The 26,599-nt window shown below is 35.0% G+C and overlaps 1 protein-coding gene, 1 long non-coding RNA gene and 1 other non-coding gene across 3 annotated transcripts; 2 read left to right on the top strand and 1 right to left on the bottom strand.

Annotated features, from left to right (window-relative positions):
* Window positions 1-529: 529 nt before the first annotated feature.
* Window positions 530-2,906, top strand: LOC131172202 (cytochrome P450 CYP82D47-like). The gene is made up of 2 exons (XM_058133150.1): window positions 530-1,576; window positions 2,195-2,906. The coding sequence occupies exons 1-2, from the start codon at window positions 545-547 to the stop codon at window positions 2,816-2,818; spliced, it is 1,656 nt and encodes a 551-aa protein (XP_057989133.1). The 5' UTR covers window positions 530-544; the 3' UTR covers window positions 2,819-2,906.
* An 18,319-nt stretch (window positions 2,907-21,225) lies between these two features.
* On the top strand, window positions 21,226-22,234 carry LOC131170494 (uncharacterized). The gene is made up of 2 exons (XR_009141222.1): window positions 21,226-21,479; window positions 22,014-22,234. It is a non-coding gene; the product is annotated as an uncharacterized LOC131170494 (long non-coding RNA).
* Window positions 22,235-23,247: 1,013 nt separating this feature from the next.
* On the bottom strand, window positions 23,248-23,354 carry LOC131178276 (small nucleolar RNA R71). The gene has a single exon (XR_009147410.1). It is a non-coding gene; the product is annotated as a small nucleolar RNA R71 (small nucleolar RNA).
* Between the last annotated feature and the right edge of the window lie 3,245 nt (window positions 23,355-26,599).

Here is a 26,599-nt window from a genome sequence, read left to right as displayed (position 1 = left end):
ATTGCCGTTTGAGACAAACACCGCTTACAATGATAAACTGTAAACACCGTTGTAATAATTATTGAATATTAACGATTATTGAGTAAGTCTCACATATATGCACGTCTATATATTTAATTAATCTATGCATATTATATTGTGTAAAATTATAATAATTTTATTTAAAATTATGATGCCTACGGAATTTATTCCAAAGATGTATCCACCTTGTCACTATTGGTCAGAAACTTGTTACGTTACATCCCTTATTATTATTATTATTATTTATTGAATTGTCACTTCTTCAATGAAGAAACGTGTCTTGCGACTGCAGAGGCCATGTGCTTTCCAGATTCACGCATTGACTTGTGAGTACTACAGTGTTATATTTAATATTAAATAATACGAAAAATTATTAGGTGATGATTGAAATTTTTTTATATTATAAAAAATATTTATTTTTTTTTAAAAAATATTAATTCTTAACATTTTGGATGTATCTGATAATTAGTCAAATAATATTATCGTTATATATAATTATATTACAGCAAACCAGACAACACATATGGGTCTCATGCCCTCGGCCTGGGCAAGGCGTCCGAAAATGGATTATTTTCTGTCGTTACCTACTGCAGAGGAAAAGTTTCTTTTCTTCCCCACAAATGCTAGGGCCACCGTGACCTTCCTCATCTTAATTTGCTCCTTGATCTTTTGGATGTTAAGAAGAATCTCAAGGACTGCAGGTAAGACAAAAGCACCGCCAGAAGCTGGAGGAGCATGGCCCCTAATTGGCCACCTTCACCTCCTAGGAGGGCCTCAACCCCCCCACATAGTATTGGGCAACATGGTTGACAAATACGGTCCTGTCTTCACTATCAAGATGGGCGTGTATCGAGCTTTGGTAGTGAGCAACTGGGAGATTGCCAAGGAATGTCTAACCATCAACGATCAAGCTTTCGCTAATCGTCCAAAAACTCTAGCCATGGACCTTTTGGCCTATGATCGTGCCGTGTTTGGGTTTAGCCCATACGGCACCTACTGGCGTCAATCGCGCAAGATAGCCACACATGAACTACTCTCTAACCACCGACTGGAGAAGCTGAGACATGTACGAGAATCGGAGGTGGGAACAGCTTTAAAAGAGTTGTTTAAATTATGGGAAAGGAAGAAAAATAATTCAAATACGGTGTTGGTGGAGATGAAGAGGTGGTTAGCAGACATATCCTTAAATGTGATCTTGAGGATAATTTTTGGGCAATCTGTGGGATATATGACTGCAAATGAAGGCGAGGAGAATAAAAGATTGAGGGAAGCGTTGAGGGATTTCTTTGATTTATCAGGGAGGTTTGTGGCGGCTGATGCGATACCCTTTTTGAGGTGGCTGGATATTGGGGGATACGAAAGAGCCATGAAGAAGACTGCAAAAGATTTGGACCTTGTTGTTGAAGGGTGGCTAAAGGAGCATAAGGAGAAGAAAGCTTCTGGTGTTAAGAATGGAGAAGAAGACTTCATGGATCTGATGCTGGACATTCTTGATGATGATGCTGAATGGGTTCTAGGTCGAGATTCCGATACCGTCAACAAAGCCATGTGCCTGGTAATTAATTTCAATAATGAGTATTATCATTTAAATCCTTAAAAACGATTTCGTATGCTCAACTGATCAAAGTTGAGACCTTCGAATCAATAGATTTTTGATTTAAATTTTATCAATATTTAATTGATTACATTTACATAGTATTTAATTGTGTGTTTATTTATTTATAGATACATTTTAATTTTAATTTATGTTTAAACTTAAAAAAAAAATACTTGAGATTTTCTATAAGTAAATTATAAATTAGTATCTTAACTTAGGAATGTGTATCAGTAAAATATCTTATGCATTTGATTGATTTCTAAATTATTTATATTAATAAAATATTTATTAAATTAAAAATTATATTTTCATAAATTGATGAATTATTAAATTATTAATTTATGTAATTTATTTTTTTCTTAATAAATATTAAAATATAGAAAGAATATAATTTTTAATTTAATAAATATGATATGCATAAAAATAATTTAAAAATTAATTATTAAAATTTATATTATTTAAATTAAAAATTAAATTTTTTTATTTTAAATTAAAATTTCAATGCTTTATTTTACACACCCATGATTTAACCTTTTTCTATGTTATCCAAATTCCTGCGAATTTGGATGTTTGTAGGCTTTGACACTGGCAGCCTCAGACACCACAGCAGTAACTTTGACATGGGCTCTCTCTTTATTAATCAACCACCCAGATGTCCTGAAAAAGGCCCAGCTCGAGTTAGACATCAATGTTGGTAAGGAAAGACCAGTACATGAATCTGATATGAATAACTTGGTTTACCTTAAAGCCATCATCAAGGAAACGCTGCGATTATACCCTGCCGGACCACTTTCTGTGCCGCATGAGTCCATGGAGGACTGCTCTGTAGCTGGCTACCATATTCCAGCAGGCACAAGACTCCTCGTTAATCTTACCAAGATTCATCGTGATCCTAGGGTGTGGTCTAACCCTTCTGAGTTCCAACCAGAACGATTTCTTACAATTCACAAAGATTATGATATTAGGGGCCAAAACTTTGAGTTTATACCATTTAGCAATGGAAGAAGGATGTGCCCTGGTGTCTCTTTTGCTCTTCAGGTTTTGCAATTAACTCTTGCTACATTGCTACAGGGGTTTGATATTGAAAACCCAACTAGCGAGCAGCTTGATATGAGTGAGAGCATTGGATTAACCAACCTCAGAGCAACCCCACTTGAATGCTTTCTCAATCCTCGCCTTCAATCTCATCTCTATCAATAAATTGGCCAATTCTTGTATGAATAATGCATGCTGTGCGAACGAGACCGTTATTATTTGAATCTATATGAGTTGTTATGTTTTGTGGCTATTAATTATTTAAATATTTTTTTTATTTAAACCTAATTCATTATAAACATAAGATAATTAATGTATGATGAGAATCACTTATTAAATACATAAAAATCTTGAGTCTTGTTAAATTGAGTTTACAAATAAATTTTTTAAATACCAAAATATATAAATATCTAATCAATAAAAAATTATCTATCTATATTTTTATGATGATTTTAATTAAAATAATAATTATTAATTAATTAAAAATATAGATAATAATTACTTGCAAGCGTACCTATTAGCGTTTGCCGCTAACACCCAAATTCAGTGGCTACACCAAGCGACTTTATTGGATTCCTCGTCTCCCACAAATAGTGAGTTTAAACCCTTTAAATATTTAATGGCAATTATGAATATAATTAATAAGTACAAATCATAAGAAAATATTTTTTTATTATTATTTTATATTGATTTAATTTCTAAATATTCTTTTATTTATTAATATTCTATATTTAAAACAAAAATGTCTAACTTTATTTTAAAATATGAAAAATTATTATTTTTTTAAATTAGTAAATAAAATAAATTGAATTAATAATTTAGTAATTTTATTATGATTTTTTGAATATAATAATTTAAAATGAAAATGATTTATATAATATATTTTAATTATATAAATATAAAATATTTTTAATTATAAATAATTAATAAATTATTTTATAAATTTATTCAACTCCTCCAAAGATTGTCGGCAAGATCTGTCACTTTATATGATGAAAGTGACCATATAATGGTTTTTTTTTTAAAGTAAATTTTATTAATAAATCAGCAAAAACTTAATACATATCCGTCAAATTAAATTAAGTTAAAAAGCTTTTTTCAATACACTCAACCTAGGCTAACATATGCTAAAGGCATGTTGATAATATTAGCTGTTCTAATAGTTATTAGTAATTTTAGTAGCTATCAGTTATTTTATTAACTATTAGCTGTTAAATATTAGTTATTTATATAACTATTAAAGTAAAAGTGTTTGGTAAAAATAGTTATTAGATTAATTGCTAAATATAATAATAGTGATAAAATCTTATTGATTTTAGTTAAAACGCTCCTTTAACTTCTAAAAATTAGGAGGGATAACTTTTCATAAACCATTCACTCAACCTTTAAAAATTAGTATAAATATTATGTCACCGAATAATATAAATAAGAAAAATAATATTTTAACTCTGATCAAAACACTAAATGTTATCTTCAAAGCAAGTAGAAAAAACTGGGAGTCAAAATGGAATACAGTGAATAGTCCAAAATAAAGGAAGGTGAACAAAGCAATGACAAAATATAAAATAATAATAATAATAAACAAACAACAAGTGTCTTGTGCCCAACAATCACAAGGATAACACACATTAACAAAATCTCACGACAAAATGCCGCAGAAGATTAGCACAGAATAGGCTACAAAATACCACAAACCAATGACCAAGCACCAGCAGACCTACCGCTGTCAGCAACAACGATACTCAAGCCCCAATCTTTATCTCAAACAACAATGAAAATGCCACAGGCTAAAGAAAAGCCACATAATTTAAAGACTAATCCACACCTTGCCTTGCAAGGGCATCTACAACAGAGTTTACCTCTCTAAGTGTATGAACAAAAATCACCTACTGAAGCTACTATAAACTAACCAGAACTAAATTAATTGTCAAAGATAACTTCCAAGGAGCAGCTTCCGGCTTTGAAACCCATGAATAGCAAACTTAGAATCAGATTCAATAACAATTTCACAAACATTCACCCTTTTATCTTTCAGTTTAAGAGACGACTTATGAGAAAAACACACAAAATAATTTAGGAATGTATAACAGTAAAATATCTTATCCATTTGATCGATTTCTAAATTATTTATACTGATATAATATTTATCAAATTAAAAAATTATATTTTCATGGATCAATGGATTATTAAATTATTAATTTATATAATTTATTTTTTTAATAAATATCAAAATATAGAAAGAATATAATTTTTAAATTAATAAATATCATATCAGTAAAAATAATTTAAAAATTAATTATTAAATTTTATACTATTTAAATTAAAAATTAAAATTTTTTATTATAAATTAAAATTTAAATAACTTATTTTTACATTTTAACACCATGTTATTTAAATTCCTGTGAATTTTGATGATTGCAGACTCTAACATTGGCAGCCTCAGACACCACGGTAGTAACTTTGACGTGGGCTCTCTCTTTATTAATCAATCACCTGGATGTCCTAAAAAAGGCCCAGCACGAGTTAGACATCGATGTTGGTAAGGAAAGACTGGTACATGAATATGATATGAATAACCTGGTTTACCTTAAAGCCACCATCAAGGAAACGCTGCGATTATGCCCTATTGGACCACTTTCTGTGCCGCACGAGTCCATGGAGGACTGCATTGTAGCTGGCTACCATATCCCGGCAGGCACAAGACTCCTCGTTAATCTTACCAAGATTGATCATGATCCAAGGGTGTCGTCCAACCCTTCTGAGTTCCAACCAGAATGGTTTCTTACAATTCACAAAGATTATGATGTTAGGGGCCAAAACTTTGAGTTTATACCATTTAGCAGTGGAAGAAGGATGTGCCCTGGTGTCTCTTTTGTGCTTCAGGTTTTGCAATTAACTCTTGCTACGTTGCTACAGGGGTTTGATATTGAAAACCCAACTAGCGAGCCACTTGATATGAGTGAGAGCATTGGCACTTGAATGCTTCCTCAATCCTCGCCTTCAATCTCATCTCTATCAATAAATTGGCCAATTCTTGTATGAATAATGCATACTGTACAAATGAGACTATTATTATTTGAATCTATATAAGTTGATATATAAATTATTGGCTTTTAATTATTTAAATTTTTCTTATTTAAACTTAATTTATTATAGATATAAGATAATTAGTGTATGATGAAAATCACTTATCTTATACATAAAAGTCTTGAGTCTTATTTAATCGAGTTTACACACATATTTTCTAAACACTAAAATATATGAATACTAATCAATTAAAAATCATCTATATATATTTTTAAGTAGAATCTTTCACGATTCTAATTAAAATAATAGTTATTAATTGATTGAAAATATAGATAATAATTACTCGCAAGTGTGCCTATTAGCGTTTGGCGCTAACGCGCAAATTCAATTGCTACACCAAACCATATGATCAGCGACCAAGCTACTTTATTGGATTCCTTGTCTCCCACAAATAATGAGTTTTAACCCTTTAAATATTTAATGGCAGTTATAAATATAATTAATAAGTACAAATCATAAGAAAATATTTTATTATTATTATTATTATTATTATTATTATTATTATTTAATTTCCAAATATTCTTTTATTTATCAACCATTCACAATTTAAAACAAAAATGTCTAACTTTATTTTAAAATATGTAAAATTATTATTATTTTTTTAAATTAGTAAATAAAATAAATTGAATTAATAATTTAGTAATTTTATTATGATTTTTTGAATATAATAATTTAAAATGAAAATGATTTACATAATATATTTTAATTATATAAATATAAAATATTTTTAATTGTAAATAATTAGTAAATTATTTTCTAAATTTATTCAACTCCTCCAAAAATTATAGGCAAGATCTGTCTCTTCATATGATGAAAGTGACCATATAATGGTTTTTTTATAAGTAAAATTTATTAATAAATTAGCAAAAACTTAATATATATCGGCCAAACTAAATTAAGTCAAAAGGCTTTCTTAAATACACCCAATCTAGGCTAACATATGCTAAGGGCTTATTCGGTAATATTAGCTATTCTAATAGCTGTTAGCTATTTTAGTAGCTATCAGCTATTTTACTAGCTGTTAGTTATTAAATATTAGTTGTTTGTATAGCTATTAAAGTAAAAGTGTTTAGAAAAAATAGCTATTAGATTAACTGTTAAATATAAAAATAGTAATAAAACCTTGTTAACTTTAGTCAAAACGCTCGTTCGACCTCTAAAAGTTAGGAGGAATAGTTTTTCATGAACTACTTTCTCAACCTCTAAAAACTAATATAAATACTATGTCACCGAATAGTATAAATAGAAGAAGTAGTAGTTTGGCTATAGTCAAAATGCTAAACATTACCTTAAAAACTGTTGTCAAACAGGGTTTAAGTGAAAAAAACCTAGAGTGAAAATGGAACACAGTAAATAGTCCAAAATAAAGGAACATGAACAAAGCAATGACAAAATATAAAAATAATGATAATAATAAATAAACACCAAGTGCCTTGTGCCCAACAATCACAAGGATAACGCACAGTAACAAAATCTCAAGACAAAAATGTAGTAGAAGATTCGCACAAAACAGGCTACAAAACACCACAAACCAATGAACAAGCACTAGCAGACCCACCGCTATTAGCAACAACGATACTCAAGCCCCAATCTTTATCTCAAACAACAATGAAGATGCCACAGGCTAAAGAAAAGCCACATAGTTTGAAGATCGATCCACACCTTGCCTTGCAAAGGCATCTACAATAGAGTTTGCCTCCCTAAGTGTATGAATAAAAATCACTTACTGAAGCTACTCCAAACTACTCAGAACTGAATTAATTGTCGAAGATAATATCCAAGGAGTATCTTCTGGCTTTGAAACCCATGAATAGAAAAACTTAGAATCATATTCAATAACAATTTCACCAACATTCACCCTTTTATCATTCAATTTAAGAGACAACTTAAGAGTTTTAGCAATAGCTAACAGTTTGATAGTGTTAGAATCAACTATACCCACTGAACATGAGAAAAACACACATAAAGAAGCCTTTCAGCATTCCTCAACACCCCTCCAATGCCACTCAAGCCCGGCTTTCCACTAGAAGACCCATCAACATTCCACTTCAAAGTGGATGCAATAGGTGGAACCCAACTCACAGTAGGCCTTTGCTTAGATAGATTAGTCCAACATCTAATGGATTGTGAAGTAACTAATAGATCTAACCTTGAAAAGGGAAATCCACCTTAATAGCCTCCATCCACACAGACAATCGATGCAAAATTAAAGTACACAATGCCACCACAGTGCACTCATCATTCAAAATTCTATCTTTCTTTGCCAAACACAAAGACCACACAATAGTGACAAATAAGTTACATGAAAACACCTTTTGAAACTTTCCCACAGCAAGAGAATTTCACCGGACAAAAAAAATCCAAAACTAAACCAGGCATACATAAACAACATGATGATTATGGCAATAAAATTAGGATGGCAATAGGCTGGTACATGTGAAAATCATCTTATTCAAATTTAAATTCGATTAATATTTATATTATTCAAATTCATCATAAACTTATTAATATTTACCCTTGAATCTATTTCAAATTCGATTTTTATTCAAATAATACCCCAATCTATTAAATTTTATATTTTAATTAATATTCTATATTAAAATATTTTTACTTAATAATTTATATTTTAAAAATAAATAATTCTACAAAATATTTAAATTTTCTCTATTTAAAATACATATATATATATATTATAAAAAAATAAATTTTATATTTAATTAATTATCTATAATATATAAATGTGTGAAGGAGGAGGGAGAACACTGGCTTTACCCAAATTGTCATTAATTCTTAAAATTAATTATAATTATATTTTTATTATTTAAATTAATTTTAAAATTTGTATAAATTTAAAATTCTTAATTTTTAGAGTTTATATATGTTTAAAATTTTTAATTCTACTTATACTTAATTGCAATTAAATATAAAATTTTATAGAAAGTAAGTAATTAAAATAAGAAATTAATAAATAAAAATAAAAAATTTTATTAATCTATCTATTATTTATAAAAATATAGCAAAGGCGTATTTATAGCGAGAGTCACCAATAATGCATATTAATGATAATAACCAATTGCAAATTTATATAAATTCGTCGCTAATAAAATTGTGACAAAAAGATATATCGCTAATAATTTTAGCAATTAGTGACTTTCAAACATTATCATCGTTAAACTTTTAGTGGCTGAAAATTTGTTGCTAAAAGCTTAATAATGCCAATTCAACAATATACAATATTGTCAATAATAACTTTTAGTGACGAAATGGTTGTCGCTAAATACCCAATAATTTCAATTTTTAATATTACAATAATTAATATGAATTAAAATTTTAATATTATTTTAATAATAATTCTATTTATACTAAAAAACATATTATAATTCTTAATATAGTAATTCTATAATTATAAATCTATAAGTATTATTAATTCATTAAAAATTATTTAATTTATTTTAATAAAATTAATAAAAGACATTAAATACAAAATATTATTCTAACTAATTTATTTTTAATTGTTTTAAATATCTATAAAATTATAATTTTAGAATATATATATATATATATATATATATATATATATATATATATATATATATATATATATATATATGCATAGGAGGGGAATAATTGGAAGAACAAAAATATCTTTCACATTATTATAAAATTATTATTAAAAAATTAAATATTTAATTAAATAAAAATTTAGGGTTAACTAAATATTAAAATCAATAATTTGAAGTTTTAATCCAATTTAAATAGATGAACCACATTATTAATTATAAATTTACAGTATTTTTTTAATTATTTATATTAATAAAAATATAACTTTAATCAAACTTAAAATTTATTTTTATATATAAACAAATTTTCATTTATTTCATTTTTATTAAGCAAAATAAATAATTTAATATTCTCAAATTATTGTTCAATATAACAAATTAAAAAATTATTTTTATTGAAAACTTTAATGAAATTATTATAATTGCATTTCAACTTTTACTAATTTAGGTAAATAGATTAAAAGTAACATTAATTTTACAATTTCAATAAAATGAATTGAAATTTTAAATAAAATTAAAAAAGTGCTTAGAATTTTTTTATTAATTAGTCATATTTTCAAAATAATTTTATTCTTTACATCAATAAAATATTATAATATATAAATATATTTAAAAAAATTGAAAAAATACTATTAATAAAAATAATTAAAAATAATATTTATAATATTATAATAATATTATGTCATATAATAAAAATAATAGAACATTACATATAAAAAATTAAATCACAAGTTTGCACAGCAAGCACAAAACATGCGTTGCACGTTACATAAAAAATTAATTTATATAAATGAGTTTAAGTAATAAATATTTAATATATAAAATTTAAATTTAATTAAAATTTAATATTAAAATTATCTTTAAAATTTAAATTTAATGATATATTATCCAAACTTATCTTTTTAGAGTTTAATAAAATAAGATACTCACAGATATCCCAATCGTTGTCATCTTAAATATAAATATAATGTGAAGTTTATGTTGTAGAACAACATCAAAGCAGAAAATCGGCGGTCGGCTCACCTAAAGGCAGTGATGGAGGTAGGGGTTGAGGGCGGTCGGCTCACCTAAAGGCCAGTGATGGAGGTAGGGGTTGAGGGATCCCACACACACACACACACACACACACACACACACATATATATATATATATATATATATATAATTTGACTTTGACTCCTAAAAATAATTGCTGGCTCCCTCATTATCTAGATTAATTATTAAAATAATATAATTTTAAAAATTATTTATCATAATAATGTGAAATCTAACCTATTTATCAAAATAATATGTTACTAACAAAATCATTAGTTAAAATAATATTTCAGTGTATTGTCATATAATCTAACAAGAGCAATAATTTTACATAGAAAACACGAAGTCAACTAGCGATTTTAAGAGCACTGCACAGCATTTCAGAGTAATTCTACACAGGAAATGCCAATTTAATCAATAGTTTCAAGAGCAACATTTTACACAGAAAGTGCCGATTCAAATGACGATTTCACAAGCACTGCACAACGTTGATAAACTCATTTTATATATGTATTTTAAGGTAGTTTTGCATCTATTTTGCATTTTTAATTTAATAATTTTATACTTTTAACGCTTATTTTAGTTAATTTGTTAATTTTAGTTTCATTATATTTGATTTTTGGAATTTTAATGTTTTTGATAGGTTTTAATAAGGTTTAAAGGAAAAAATGTGCATATAGAAGAAATTCAAAGTGATTTGGAAGCTTAAAGTAGAGTGAAAAATGAAGAAAATTTGTCTAAGGAAGAAGACCAGCCAAGATTTTCAAAGGCTTCAAAATGCCCCATGTTGAATGTCATTTGAAGAAAAGAGTCAGCCAGCAGGAATCCACATGAGGCATGTAGATTCAACATTGGGTCGTATAGACAGAGATTTTGGAACAAAACACACCGAAAGTTTTAGGGACTTCAACATGCCCCGTGTAGCTGGTCGTGTATAATCTAAAGGCTTCTCATCCGAATCAACATGAGGCATGTGCAAAATAACTTAAATCAACATGAGGCATGTGGGATGGCGCTGACAGATTTGCTGACATGGAAAAATTTTCTCTTTCAAACCTTTTACACATTTTGTCTTTATCCCTTTAGAGACCATTTTTAGGGCAAAGTTTGAGGAGATAAATAAGCATTATGTTCTCATTTGTACAAAAAGGTGAAAGAGAGAGAAAAATCAAAGGAAGAAGGAAAGAAGGAACCACGCCATTTTTGGAGGAAGGACACTTGCAGAGCGACGTTTCCAGCTTCCATTTTCAGAGATTTGGATTCTCTTCTTCTGGGTTCTTTTATTTTTAGTTTTATTTTCATGTTTTCTTACTCCATTTCATATTTTCTACTTGTAAATACAAGAATGAGTGAGTAGATACTTGGGATTTTAGAGTTGGGAGTAATGATTTAAGTTTTATTTGTGGATTTGGACTGGTTTTAACTAGATTTTAGTATATATAAGTTTTGATTCTTATCTTATGTGCTTATTTATTTACATACCCATTATTGGTACCCCTTGGGTTTTATTCTTAATCTTAGATTTAATGACCGAGAGGTGAAAATCTATGATAGATAATCAAGATAATGAACTTAATCACTTAGTGTTAGAAATAAACTAGTTGGTTAAGAGCAATTTCAAGTTGATTAAAGTGCTTAAAGGGTTTTTAGGTAATTAAACATCGCATGAGAATGGGGTTTAGTTTCCTTTAAAATACTATTTAGTTTGCTTGAAAGAGAAATTAAAGGAAATCATAATCAACTTCCTTCAAACATGTATTTCCCTTGATCTTGGTTTTGCCTATCCAAATCCCAATAAAATTTTCTTCATGAATCTTAACTCTGGAATTAATCTTTATCATTAATTAATTAAATCTTTAGTTACTTGCTAAAATTTTAATAAATTAGTATAATGCTTAGAAATTTAATTGCTTATTTCATTATAATTTTCTTATTTTTTTCAATTTAATTTGCTGCATCTTTTGCTCTACTCTTTGGCATAAATTATTGATAGCCTAAATAATCATGACTTTTATAGTTTGGTACTCAAGCAACAAATCTCTTGTAACACCCCAAAATTTTATTATTTATGAGTATTTTTGGTATTTTAATTTTATTTGAATTTTAGGAATTTTTTTGAGATTTTTAGGATTTTAAAAATCGGGTTCGATTTTCTGAAAATATAAACTTTGATGATTTTTAAAAATTAATTTAAAGACCACGTGGCAAAACTAAAAATATATTTGGAGTCTACGTATTTTTCTGAGTTTTACGGAATTTTTTTCGGAATTTTTGGACCTCGTTTTCGGTCCCGAGGCAGAGTAAAAATTCAAAATTTTGTATTTCGAATCGAACCGGCCGAATCGAACCGGTCGGATCGGACCGGTCTCTTCTCTTTTTCTTCCTCCCGCGCGCGACGCCCTCTCCTCTCTTCTCTCTCGTTTCTCTCTCCTCTCCTAGCCGCCAGCCTGACCAGCCAGCCAAAGGCCGCGCCGCTAACCCAAATGCACGGCCGCGCTAAACGGCCGGAACGCCGCGCAACGTCCCTGCGCGCTGCGCGCCGACTTCCTCGGCCAATCCGCCGATCCGGCCACCAATTGGACCGGTCTTGTGTCCAAAATCATCTACTCGGCGAGCTTTCCATAGACACCAAGAACGCACGAAATCCATCGAGCTGATTTTCCGATTTTTTCTCGGGTATATTTTAGCCCATTTCGACTTTTGGGCTAGATTTCAAAACCGTGAATCCCACGAGGAAACCGAGGCCACCAGACGCTCCATTCACGAGAGCTTCGCAACGACATAAATTTCAAATTTTTCCGACACCGCTTTTTGGTGGGTCCCACGAACTTCGCGGTGTATTTTCGAGCATTAAATGAGCTTAGAAAATTCTGAAAAATTTATGTACTAAACCCCGTGTTATGGGCTTCGTGTAGGTATCCTCGATTCGTGGAAATTTGTGATTGATCGGTCCGCAAAATTCCGCCGCATGCACTGCACGAAAAGTCTCCGAATGGGCCGAGGTTTTGGCTAGCCCCATTGTCGACGTCCCGAGCGTCCTCAAGTCGGAATCGCAAAGGTAAACCCGAACCTAGTTTTTACGTAATTTTCTAGTGCTTAAATAGGATTAAAAATCCATAAAATATTCGTGGTAGCTTAGAAAATTACGATTCTTTTTGCAATAGCTTAGTAATATTGGTAGGGATCGCGGGGAGGAGTTTTATAATTTTTAGAGCTTGTTTGGGCAGTTTTTGCAAAAATGGTCAATAATAAGGACTAAATTGAAATTTTGCATATAGTGATGGATGATTGATTTGATGGGACCAAGAGGGGCTGTGTGATATGATTGAACTGTTAATATATGGATTGTGAATATAGAAGTGCGTTTTTAGCCCTTTTGCAGGTTGGGTAGGTCCTAGGTATAGGGGAGACTCTGCCGGATTTTCGGCACGACTTAGGACGTACTTGATCTTTTTCTTTGTTTGTATTGAGTCAAATTTATTAAATAGATGTAATGTAATTTTCAGGTGAGCCGGGACAGCTTTCTTCCTCCGCCCACAGTAATCTGTCGTCAAGTTTGTGAGTAAAATATTAATTTTAATTGTAATTTCGATATTATTATATGTTCAGCATGCCCATGCATCACTTATATGCATATATTTATGTAGTTAAACTCTAGGCACGAATTATGTTGCATTCATAACTGTTAATGTGCCATGAGTATTGTTGTGGTAATTTGGAGCAGTGTGCGTGCGTTGGCGTGCGTGTGATGTGGTGTGGACTATGGATAGGGCCAGGGTAGTCACGGCTTGAGTTCTTCGCTGGGACCCGTTCCTTCGAGGGGTAGTCACGGCTTAGTTCTTCGCTGGGACCCTCGATTTGGTTTATTAAGCGAAAGTCCGGCTTGAGTTCTTCGCTGGCACCAGGTTGGATTTAAGAGAGCTGTATAGGGGATCAGCTCCCAATATATTATGATTGATGCTACAGGGTGTGTGAGTGCTACAAATTACCTTTTTGATGCTATGATGTGAATATGATGTTGATGTTGCATTTCACTCTACAGGGTGCATTAGTTACAGATAGTTATAGAGATTATGGTTAAAATTGATATTTTACTCTCTGAGTCGAACGCTCACTCCTGTTCAAAAATTTTTACAGGCCGCAGGAGGATATTTTATTCTGGGTTAACCTGCTTTTATACTTCGCAGGTTGTTTATCGATATTTGTGTAATTTTATTTACTCCTAGAATTTCCGCATGTGTTAGCAGTAATTATTTGAATTTGGTCTGTAATATTATTATCATGTTGGACCTGTAAACTTAATATTTTAAGTCTGTTTAATGGATTGGATGAGGGAGCTGAGCTCCCATTTATTATTATGTTGATGAGTATGTGGAGGGTGAGCTGAGCTCCCCAATGGATTGTTTATTGTGTTTATAGGTCGGGTGAGTCAAAAACTCCCCGTTGGTAAGTCCATTTTATGGCCGGACTCTGTCCGTTTGTTTTCTTGAAATTGGGCCCAAATGGGCCTCAAAGATTGGGTAAATGAACAGTTAGGCTTACTACGGGCCTCGGGGGCTTTAGGCTGGCCCAGGTCCTAGTGCCGGTCCGGCCCATAGGTTGGGTCGTGACAGATGTGGTATCAGAGCTTAGGCTCCAGATTCTTAGGGAATGTTTGTCTAAAATATCGGAAAGAGTCTAATAGGAGTCACATGCGGAAAAATAGGGTCCACATTCGTCTTGCATTGTCGTCTTTGCTTCTAGTTTCTGCTTCATATATTGTGTATAAATATGAGTCTATAGAGCTGTGTAATGTGCAGTTTTAAATTTTGTGGGCTAATGCTGCTGAATTTCAGGAAAATGCGTAGAAGCATGAGAGCTGCCACTGCACCAGAGCCAGATGTGCCTGACGAGGTGTCGGCATAGGATGAGGCGCCTGCCCCGAGGAGGCGGGGTAGGAGGCCTAGAGCTGCTCAAGTAGAAGAGCGGTGCCACGGTCAGAGCAGTCTTTCATGGCACAGGGTCCCATGGACCCCATGGCAGCTACTCTAGCTGGTCTGCAGAGAACCATCGACATGATGGCGCAGTATATGGTCCACCCTCCACAGCAGCAGTAGTCCACCGCACCAAGAGGGGAACCTTATAAACAGATAATTAATTTCAAGAAGTTGGTGCCTGGAACTTATGATGTGTCAGACGATGCATATCGGTTTTAGATTCTCGCATGTGCAGAGCAGTCTGATTGACTGATAGAAGACTGATAGAGTGTATGCAGCATGTCATGGGGCCTATGCCTAGATAATGGATGAATGACTACGTGTTACCCCGGATGGAGGGTTTGACATGGGGTCAGTTTGTGGAACTTTTTATCAATCGGTTTGTGCTAGAAAGCTTCAGAGATCAGAAGCAGTGGGCCTTTGAGGCCTTAAGACAGAATGGCAGGTCTGTAGATGAATATGCTACAGAATTTCTGGAATTGAGCAGATATGCCCCCACAGCAGTATCTACAGAAACTATGAAGGTGAAGAGATTCCTAAAGGGGCTTGACAGGACGTATGCAAACCTGGTCATGATGTCTAATCAGTCTTTTGACGTGGTAGTTGATCGAGCCAAACAGATAGAGATTAGCTATGCTGTGGATGACAGCGGAAGGGCAAAGAAAAACAGAGCAGAGGGTTCTTCAGGTGTTCCCCACATGGCTACTACAGACAGTGGTGGCCAAACTAATTACAGAGGAAGAAGCAGGAATAAGAGAAGTGGTTTCAGACACAAATCCCGAGGATTGCACTGTGGCACGTATCCAGCAGTGGTAACGAGTGGTACAGCAGATTAGTGCAGTTCAGATCCTCCTTGGCACCTTGTGCACAGTGTAGAAGAGGACATTCAGGACCTTGTTTGATGGGATCAGGAGTATGCTTCAGGTGTGGCCAACCAGGTCACTTTGCTAGAGAATGCCCCGTGTTCAGTGAGCCACAGATGGGGTCACAAGGTTCTGTTGCGAATGTTCCTCGACAATTGTATCCGGGTGCTTCCAGCATGGCAGGCAGTCAGTTCAGTGGCTAACAGGGCCGAGGACAAGGGGGACGTGGATTTGGAGGCAGATTAGGAGGTAGAAGTCAGTATCAGGGTTCTGCCACTCAGGGTAGGGGTCAAGCTCGAGTTTTCACCCTGACCCACCAGGATGCTCAAGCTTCAAATGCATTGGCGGTGTATTCTTACAGTCTGTTCTTATGAGGCTCGTGTTTTGATAGATCCGGGTGCTACGCACTTATTTGTCTCCCCTGTGTTTGCCATGAGGTTGGGTAGAAACCCTACAACCTTAGAATGTCCTTTGTCGGTAGCTACCCCACTTAGTGACAACATAGATGTAGACATGGTTTTTCCGGGTAGCCCAGTGGTAGTGGATGGAAAGATCTTCCCAGCAGACTTGGTTCCTCTACCAGTAATGGATTTTGATGTAATTTTGGGGATGGATTGGTTGGCAACTCATTATGCCACCTTCGACTGCAGGAACAAAAGGGTGTATTTCCACATACCTGGTGTGGAAGAGTTTAGCTTTGATGGTGACAGGAGCGTGGCTCCATATAATTTGGTGTCAGCAATTAGTGCTAGAAAAATGTTGAGGCGTGGATGCCAAGGGTATTTGGCATTGGTGAGAGATACATCTGTAGAAGGTGTCAGCATGGAAAATGTTCCTGTTGTCAGAGAATTTATGGATGTCTTCCTGCAGGAGCTTCGGGGTTGCCACCAGGAAGGGAAATAGAGTTTTGCATTGATGTTGTGCCGGGTACAAACCCCATATCGATGCCACCTTACAGGATGGCACCAGCAGAATTGAAAGAGCTGAAGGAACAACTACAGGAGCTTTTGGACAAGGGTTTTATACGTCTGAGCACTTCACCTTGGGGCACTCCTGTTTTATTTGTGAGAAAGAAGGATGGGTCATTGAGATTGTGTATCGACTACAGACAGCTGAACAAGGTGACAGTGAAGAACAAGTATCCACTTCCTCGGATCGATGATCTGTTTGATCAGCTCCAAGGAGCTAGATTCTTTTCCAAGATAGACCTGCGATCAGGCTACCATCAGTTGAGAATCAGGAGTGAGGACGTGTCCAAAACGGCATTCAGGACAAGGTATGGTCATTATGAGTTCTTGGTGATGTCTTTTGGACTCACTAATGCACCAGCAGCCTTTATGGACTTGATGAACAGGGTGTTCAAGCCATTTTTGGACCGTTTTGTCATCGTATTCATAGATGACATTTTGGTATATTCTCAGACCGAGGAAGAACACGTGTGGCACTTGAGGATGGTGTTGCAGACTTTGAGGGAGCACCAGCTATACGCCAAATTTTCGAAATGTGAATTTTGGCTAGGAAGCATCTCATTCTTGGGACACGTGGTTTCTAGAGACGGTATTCAAGTGGATCCCAAGAAAATTGAAGCTGTAATTGATTGGCTTAGGCCTACAACAGTCACTGAGGTGCGAAGTTTTCTAGGTTTAGCTGGCTACTATAGGCGTTTTGTACAAGATTTCTCCAGGATAGCGGCTCCCTTAACTAAGTTGATCAGGAAGAATGTTCCATTCATTTGGACAGATGACTGTGAGGTGAGTTTCCAGAAGCTTAAGGAGTGTCTAACCACTGCCCCTGTGTTGACACTACCTGTGAGTGGTGAAGGATACACCGTGTATTGTGATGCCTCCAGAGTTGGCCTAGGGTGTGTTTTGATGCAGAATGGAAAGGTAGTGGCTTATGCTTCAAGGCAGCTGAAGAGGCATGAGCAGAACTACCCCACCCATGATTTGGAAATGGTGGCTGTAATCTTTGCACTGAAAATCTGAAGACACTACCTGTATGGCGAAGTGTGCGAGATATACACCGACCACAAGAGTTTAAAGTACATCTTCCAGCAGAGGGACTTAAACTTGAGACAGAGGAGATGGATGGAGCTTACGAAGACTATGATTGCACCATCCAGTACCACCACAGGGAAGGCCAATGTTGTAGCAGATGCCTTGAGCGAGAAAATCTTACAGCGATTTGGCGCACATTTCAAGAGAGAAGAGACCATTGATTCGGGAGGTACATGAGTTGATGGATCAAGGTTTAATCCTAGATCTTTCGGATGAGGGGTATTGTTGGCTCACTTTTCGGTGAGGCCGGACACGAGGGACAGAGTTAGAGTTTCCCGACAGAGACCAACAATTGATGAAGATCATAGAAAGAGTACAAGGTGAAGGTGGTGAGTTTGGATTTGCCAATGATGGTGCCCTAGTACAAGGTTCTAGGATATGTGTGCCCGATGTGGACAACCTCAGAATGAAATCATGCGAGGCACACTACACATCATGCAGTGTCCACCTGTGTTCCACCAAGATGTACCATGATGTGAAAGATAGCTATTGGTGGAATGGCATGAAGAGAGACATTGCGACTTTGTGTCCAAGTGCTTGACTTGTCGAAGGTGAAGTTTGAACACGAGACCGTCGTGGAAGCTGCAAGAGCTCCCTATCCCGAGAATGGAAGTGGGAAATGATCACTATAGATTTTGTGGATTGGGTTGCCTCGCATCACGCGAGGATATGATTCGATATGGGTAATTGTAGACCGCTTGACCAAATCAGCTCACTTCTTACTGTAAAGACTACATACTGCGGGCACAGTATGCCCGGCTCTACATTCGAGAAATAGTCGATTGCATGGAGTTCCCGCTTCCATAATATCTGACAGAGGGCCCCAGTTCACTTCTCGGTTTTGGAAAAAGTTACAGGAGGCACTTGGCACATAGTTGAACTTCAGTACAGCCTTCCACCCTCAGACAGACAGACAGTCCGAAAGGACAATCCAAACATTGGAAGACATGCTTCGCATGAGTGTCTTGGATTTTGGAGGTTAATGGGATGAGCAGCTAGCTTTGGTGGAGTTTGCCTACAACAACAATTACCACTCCAGCATAGGGATGGCACCCTATGAGGCACTATATGGAAGAAAGTGTAGGTCTCCTCTGTGTTGGACAGAAATGGGGGAAGCGAAGGTGCACGATGTAGACACAGTGCAAGACACTTGAGATGGTTCCCTTAATCGTGAACGATCAAGACGACTTTCACAGCAGAAGAGTTATGCAGACCCCAGACGGAGGGATGTGGAGTTTGCTGTGGCGACTATGTATTCCTGAAGGTTTCTCTAATGAAGGGAGTCATGAGATTTGGAAAGAAGGGCAAGTTGGCACCTCGGTATATTGGACCTTTTGAGGTTACGGATAGAATTGGAGCAGTTGCCTACCGGTTGGAGCTACCACCCAACCTTTCTCACGTTCATCCCGTGTTTCACATCTCCATGCTCAGGAAATACATTCCCGATCCTTCTCATGTCCTGCAGCCGGATGTGATAGAGCTAAAGGAGAATTTGACATTTGAGGAGCAACCTGTAGCCATAGTGGGCTACCAAGTAAGACAGCTAAGATCCAAACAGATCCCTATGGTTAAGGTTTTGTGGAGGAGTCAGTCGGTGGAAGAGTGCACCTGGGAGTCAGAACGGGACATGCGTAGCAAGTACCCTTACTTGTTCAATGTATAATCATGTACTTTATTCTGCCTTGTGTAAAAATTCGAGGACGAATTTTCTGTAAGGGGGGAAGAATGTAACACCCCAAAATTTTATTATTTATGAGTATTTTTGGTATTTTAATTTTATTTGAATTTTAGGAATTTTTTTGAGATTTTTCGGATTTTAAAAATCGGGTTCGATTTTCCGAAAATATAAACTTTGATGATTTTTAAAAATTAATTTAAAGACCACGTGGCAAAACTAAAAATATATTTGGAGTCTACGTATTTTTCTGAGTTTTACGAATTTTTGAATTTTGGACCTCGTTTCAGTCCGAGGCGAGTAAAAATTCAAAATTTTGTATTTAATCGAACCGGTCGAATCGGATCGATCGGATCGGACCGGCCGAATCGGACCGGTCTCTTCTCTTTTCTTTCTCCGCGGCGACGCCTCTCCTCTCTTCTCTCGCTTTCTCTCTCCTCGCCCTAGCCGCTCACCAGCCCAATGACCAGCCAGCAGCGCCTCCCAACGGCCGATCACGCCTAAACGGCAGGAAAACGCCGTTCGAAAAGTCCCTGCGGCGCGCTGGCCCGACTTCCTCGGCCAACCGGCCGAGCCAGCCACCAATTGGACCGGGTCTTGGGTCCAAAATCCTCTACTCGGCGAGAGCTTTCCATAGACACCAAGAACGCCGAAATCCATCGAGCGGATTGTCCGATTTTTGCTCGGGAAGATTTTAGCCCATTTCGACTTTTGGGCTAGATTTCTAAAACCGTGAATCACGAGGAAACCGAGGCCACCAAAGACGCTCCATTCGTCGAGAGCTTTGCAACGACATAAATTTCAAATTTTTCCGACACCGTTTTTCGGTGGGTCCCACGGAACTGCGGCGGTGTATTTTCGAGCATTAAATGAGCTTAGAAAATTCTGAAAAATTTATGTACTAACCCCGTGTTATGGGCTTCGTGTAGGTATCCTCGATTCGCGAAAATTTGTGATTGATCGATGCGCAAAATTCCGGCGATGCACTGTTCTGGAAAAGTCTCAATTGGGCCGAGGTTTTGGCTAGCCCCATTGTCGACGCCCCGAAGGCCCCTCAAGTCGGAATCGGCAAAGGTAAACCCGAACCTAGTTTTTACGTAATTTTCTAGTGCTTAAATAGGATTAAAAATCCATAAAATATTCGTGGTAGCTTAGAAAATTACGATTCTTTTTGCAATAGCTTAGTAATATTGCTAAGGACAGCGGGGCAAAGTTTTATAATTTTTAGAGCTTGTTTGGGCAGTTTTTGCAAAAGTGATAAATAATAAGCACTAAATTAAAATTAAGCGTAATGTGATGGATGATTGATTTGAGGAGGGGCTGTGTGATATGATTGAACTGTTGATATATGGATTGTGAATATAGAAGTGCGTTTTTAGCCCTTTTGCAGGTTGGGTAGGTCCTAGGTATAGGGGAGACTCTGCCGGATTTTCGGCACGACTTAGGACGTACTTGATATTTTTCTTTGTTTGTATTGAGTCAAATTTATTAAATAGATGTAATGTAATTGTCAGGTGAGCCGGGACAGCCTTCTTCCTCCGCCCAGCCGCCACAGTAATTTGTCGTCAAGTTTGTGAGTAAAATATTAATTTTAATTGTAATTTCGATATTATTATATGTTCAGCATGCCCATGCATCACTTATATGCATATATTTATGTAGTTAAACTCTAGGCATGAATTATGTTGCATTCATAACTGTAAAGTAGCCATGAGTGTTGTTGTGGTAATTTGGAGCAGTGTGCGTGCGTTGGCGTGCGTGTGATGTGGTGTGGACTATGGATAGGACGGGGTAGTCACGGCTTGAGTTCTTCGCTGGGACCCTCGATTTGGTTTATTAAGCGAAAGTCCGGCTTGAGTTCTTCGCTGGCACTAGGTTGGATTTAAGAGAGCTGTATAGGGGATCAGCTCCCAATATATTATGATTGATGCTACAGGGTGTGTGAGTGCTCCAAATTACCTTTTTGATGCTATGATGTGAATATGATGTTGATGTTGCATTTCACTCTACAGGGTGTATTAGTTCTAGATAGTTATAGAGATTATGGTTAAAATTGATATTTTACTCTCTGAGTCGAACGCTCACTCCTGTTCAAAAATTTTTACAGGCCGCAGGAGGATATTTTATTCTGGGTTAACCTGCTTTTATACTTCGCAGGTTGTTTATCGATATTTGTGTAATTTTATTTACTCCTAGAATTTCCGCATGTGTTAGCAGTAATTATTTGAATTTGGTCTGTAATATTATTATCATGTTGGACCTGTAAACTTAATATTTTAAGTCTGTTTGATGGATTGGATGAGGGAGCTGAGCTCCCATTTATTATTATGTTGATGAGTATGTGGAGGGTGAGCTGAGCTCCCCAATGGATTGTTTATTGTGTTTACAGGTCGGGTGAGTCAAAAACTCCCCGTTGGTAAGTCCATTTTATGGCCGGACTCTGTCCGTTTGTTTTCTTGAAATTGGGCCCAAATGGGCCTCAGCATTGGGTAAATGAACAGTTAGGCTTACTACGGGCCTCGGGGGCTTTAGGCTGGCCCAGGTCCTAGTGCCGGTCCGGCCCATAGGTTGGGTCGTGACATCTCTGTAGGACGATATCTTTTCTTTACTAATTGAACGACCCATATACTTGCGGAGTACGCATCAAGTTTTTGGCGTCGTTGCCGGGGATTTGTTTTTGTTTCATATCAGACAATTGATTGTTTGGCTAATTTGGGCATTTTAATTTTTTATTTTAATTTCTTTTCTTTTTCATTTTACTTTGAGATTTTCTTGTTTTGGTTTTTCAAGTACATATCTTTTATATGAGAAGAACAAAAAATGCAGAAATTGATTTAATTATTGATCTTTTGATTGAAAAGACAGCTAAAGCTTTAAGAGTAGAGTCTAAAAGAAGAAAAGCTGAACTCAGAATTCAAAGACAGCAAGAGCAACAACAAGAGCAACAAGTGATAGAAGCTATGGTAAACAACAACAACAGATCAATTAAGGATCATGCTTTTCCTAGTTTTGAAGATTTTAGACCAAGTATTACAAGGCCTAGAGTGGAAGCGAATAATTTTGAGTTGAAGCCCTCACTTTGTCAATTGGTTTAACAATCACAGTTTGGGGGAGGTTATACTGAGAGTCCACATCTGCACCTTGCACATTTTCTTGAGATTAGTGACATGTTGAAGATAAATGGAGAATCAGATGATGCCATCCGACTGAGATTATTTCCTTTTTCTTTGAAGGATCGTGCTAGGAAGTGATTGCATTTATTACCTCCGGGTTCAATAATTACTTGGGATGAGTTGTCACAAGCTTTCTTGGCTCAATACTTTCCTCCTAGCAAGACTACAAAATTGAGAAATGAATTTACTTCTTTCAGACCAAGGGATGATGAGAGTCTCTATGAAGCATGGGGGAGATATAAGGATCTTCAAAGGATATGTCCACATCATGGAATCCTTAAATGGATGCTAGTTCAACATTTCTACAATGGTGTTTCTCCAGCAATTAGAAATATAATTGATGCATCTTCGGGAGGGGATCTTATGGAGAAGTCAGAAGATGAAGCTTATTCAGCATTGGATAAAATTGCTTAGAACAATTATCAATGGAGCTGTGAAAGGAATGAAATGAAGAAGCCATCAGCTGGTGTATATGAGTTAGATGCCATGAGCACGTTTAATGCCAAATTTGATGCTTTGACGAGAAAAATGGATAAGTTAAGCATGAAGGTTGATTCTTCAATTGGAGGATCTAGTCATATAGAAGATGTTGGTGCAGGAAATATGCATTGTATCAATGATTTTCCTTCTTATGGGCAAGAGTTTGGAAATGAGCAAGTTGAATTTGTTAGGAATTATAATCAGAAGCCAGTTGGTAATTCTTTTTCTGCTACATATAATCCTGCATGGAGGAACTACCCTAACTTTTCTTGGGGATGTCGACAAGGATAGCAGTAGCAGAATTATCAACAACCTCCTAATTTCCAACAACAACAGAATTTTTAGCAAAACAGAGTACCACTTGGATTTCCACCACAAAGAAATCAAGATGCTCCTGTTCCACAACCACCAGTTTAATCTTCAGAGCAAGATTCAATTTTGAAGTCTACGATGGAGAATTTCTTAGCTACTCAATAGAAACAAGGAGAAATGATTCAAAAATTAACTTCAAGAATAAATCAGCTTGCCACTCATAACAGGATGTTGGAAAACTAAATAGCTCAACAAGCAAGTTTTTCTAGCAAAACACAAGGAAAACTTCTAAGTCAGTCAGAGAATCCTAGAGAACATTGCAAGGCAGTAATCCTAAGGAGTAGGAAAATTGTGGGAGAAGGAAAGAAAGTGAAAGGAGCAGAAGCATGAAAAATATTAGTTTAGATCATTGAATTCAAAATTTTTCTTCTAGGGTCTCATGCATCATGCAAGATTCAATTTTTACCTAATTGATTTCAATGTTAAACAGCATATTAAAACACTTTTAATATGTTTTTGGATCTATATTTGCCATTTAAAATTTTAGAATTAACAGATTAATTCATTAGAATCCTAGATTAAATCAAGAACATGTGCACTAACCTTTTGATGCACTGTAGTTGTGTTTGGTACCTTTGGGATGCACCTAGGACACCAGATGTTGTCCCTATAGCTTGTCCACACCAAGATTACCAATGGCAGCCCCTTGAACAGCTTCTCATTCCAATCAATTAGAAATAAATGTTTTGCCTTTAGAGATGTTATAGATGCATACAAGACACTAGAAATGATTTCTAGCATTTTTAATTCAAGAGAATGTTGGCAATTCTCTTTGAATTGATGAGAGATGAAGAAGAAGAGATGGAAGAGCTTCTTTTGGGTGGCGGCACATATGAAAGAATAACAGTTTCTTATTTTGTTCTTTCATCATTTCCCTTATATAGCTAGGTCACCGCTTAAAACCCATGCCACATGTCATCTTCTGATTGGTTCTTAGTTTAATTAACCCAATCACATTGTGCCAAGTGTCAAATTTAGATTTAATCTTGACTTTGATCATCTTACATGATTAAAAGACAAATGGCAAGCTTATGTGTGGTGCCATGTGTCACCATCTCATGGTGCCACATGTCACCCTGTGAAATGACCAAAATACCCTTATGTCTTAATTTTGAGTTCTCAACTCAAAATAATTATTTCTCTTCTTCTAATCAATTTATATCAAATATAAATTAATTAATTAATCTCTATTAATTAATTTCTCATAATTAAATTCATATTTAAACACTTTAAATATAAATTTAACTTATACTATACATCCAATAACCTAGATTTGGTTTCAAGCCATGCTAGAGACTTTGCAATCTAATTACAAACCAAACCTATTTAATTAATTAATTAAACTCTTTAACTAATTAATTAAATCACATTTAACTTAGTAATTTCTTGTGTATATATGTGACTCACTAGGCTCATCATTAATTGGCAATGAGATATGATATCAACTCTTAATATCATCAGAGCTTTTTCTTACTATAAATGATTTCTCTAAATCATTTTATGCACCTCATAGACCATGGTTAACACCTAACATAGCATGCCATGGCTACCCAATTAGTAATAAGGAATACCTTAAATGAACCTTTTATCATATGTTACCATGTACTAGAATCTCTTTGTTACAAAATCCCAATTTGAGCTGGAGTCATGGTTTATGTCAAACTCCATTTGCTATGAACATTATGTTCTTTTTTAATTCCATTTCTTGATTAAAAAGATTTTCTCATCAGAAACTCTTTTCTGATTAAATCTGTCTGTCCTGGCTAGGAGCTTGAAACATCAAGAACAATTAAATGAACATAGGATTTTATCCCTATTTACTTAGGGTAACAAATTCCATCTTGATCAACACCTATCTCCATATATAACTAGTAGGAGCTAACACATGCCCATAAACCCATACACAGTACAAGTATGAAAGCAATATCAAACTCAAACCACCTATATACAAGATAATTGTGCTATCTCAGGTCTAAGATTATATGCACTAATATGATTTATGACAATGCATTGACAAGAGTAAACTCCATGTGCTTGTCATAAATGTCACTGGTTCGACCTACTTATTATGCATAAGTGCCTATCATGTTTGTTATATTGCACGAGACTCACTATTCCATCTTATTTATATCTCATATAAATACATTGGGAATAAACATGAATACAATCTTTCTAGATAAGTCATTGTGAACCAATTTATGATACTTTCTAGATAAGTGCCTATCGTGTGAAGTATCCTCGATTGTGAACCAATTTATGATACTTTGTGCTAGAAATACTGTCACTCATATTCTTAACAACTTAATAATAGAATTTCTAATAGAATATCAATGGACCTTTTCTATTACACATAAATATATTATGTAAACGGAAAAGTGAAAATATCTTTTATTAATAAAACATGTACAAGATACATACTAAATGATATGCTCTAGGGCATACTACTAATAATCTCCCACTAGCACTAGAGCCATTCATTACAATATCTTAGACCTATCTTCTCAAGATGTCAGTCTAGCTGAGTTTGTGAAATAGGCTTAGTGAATAGATCAGTTGGATTTTCAGCTGATGTTATTTTCTGCATGGCTACATCGCCTCGCGTAACTATTTCTCTGATAATATGGTAGTGCCTTTCTATGTGTTTGGACTTCTGGTGAGACTGGGATTC

Source organism: Hevea brasiliensis, chromosome 2 (assembly GCF_030052815.1).
Source record: "Hevea brasiliensis isolate MT/VB/25A 57/8 chromosome 2, ASM3005281v1, whole genome shotgun sequence".
Taxonomy (NCBI): domain Eukaryota; kingdom Viridiplantae; phylum Streptophyta; class Magnoliopsida; order Malpighiales; family Euphorbiaceae; genus Hevea; species Hevea brasiliensis.
This window is presented reverse-complemented; position numbering and strand designations above follow the sequence as displayed.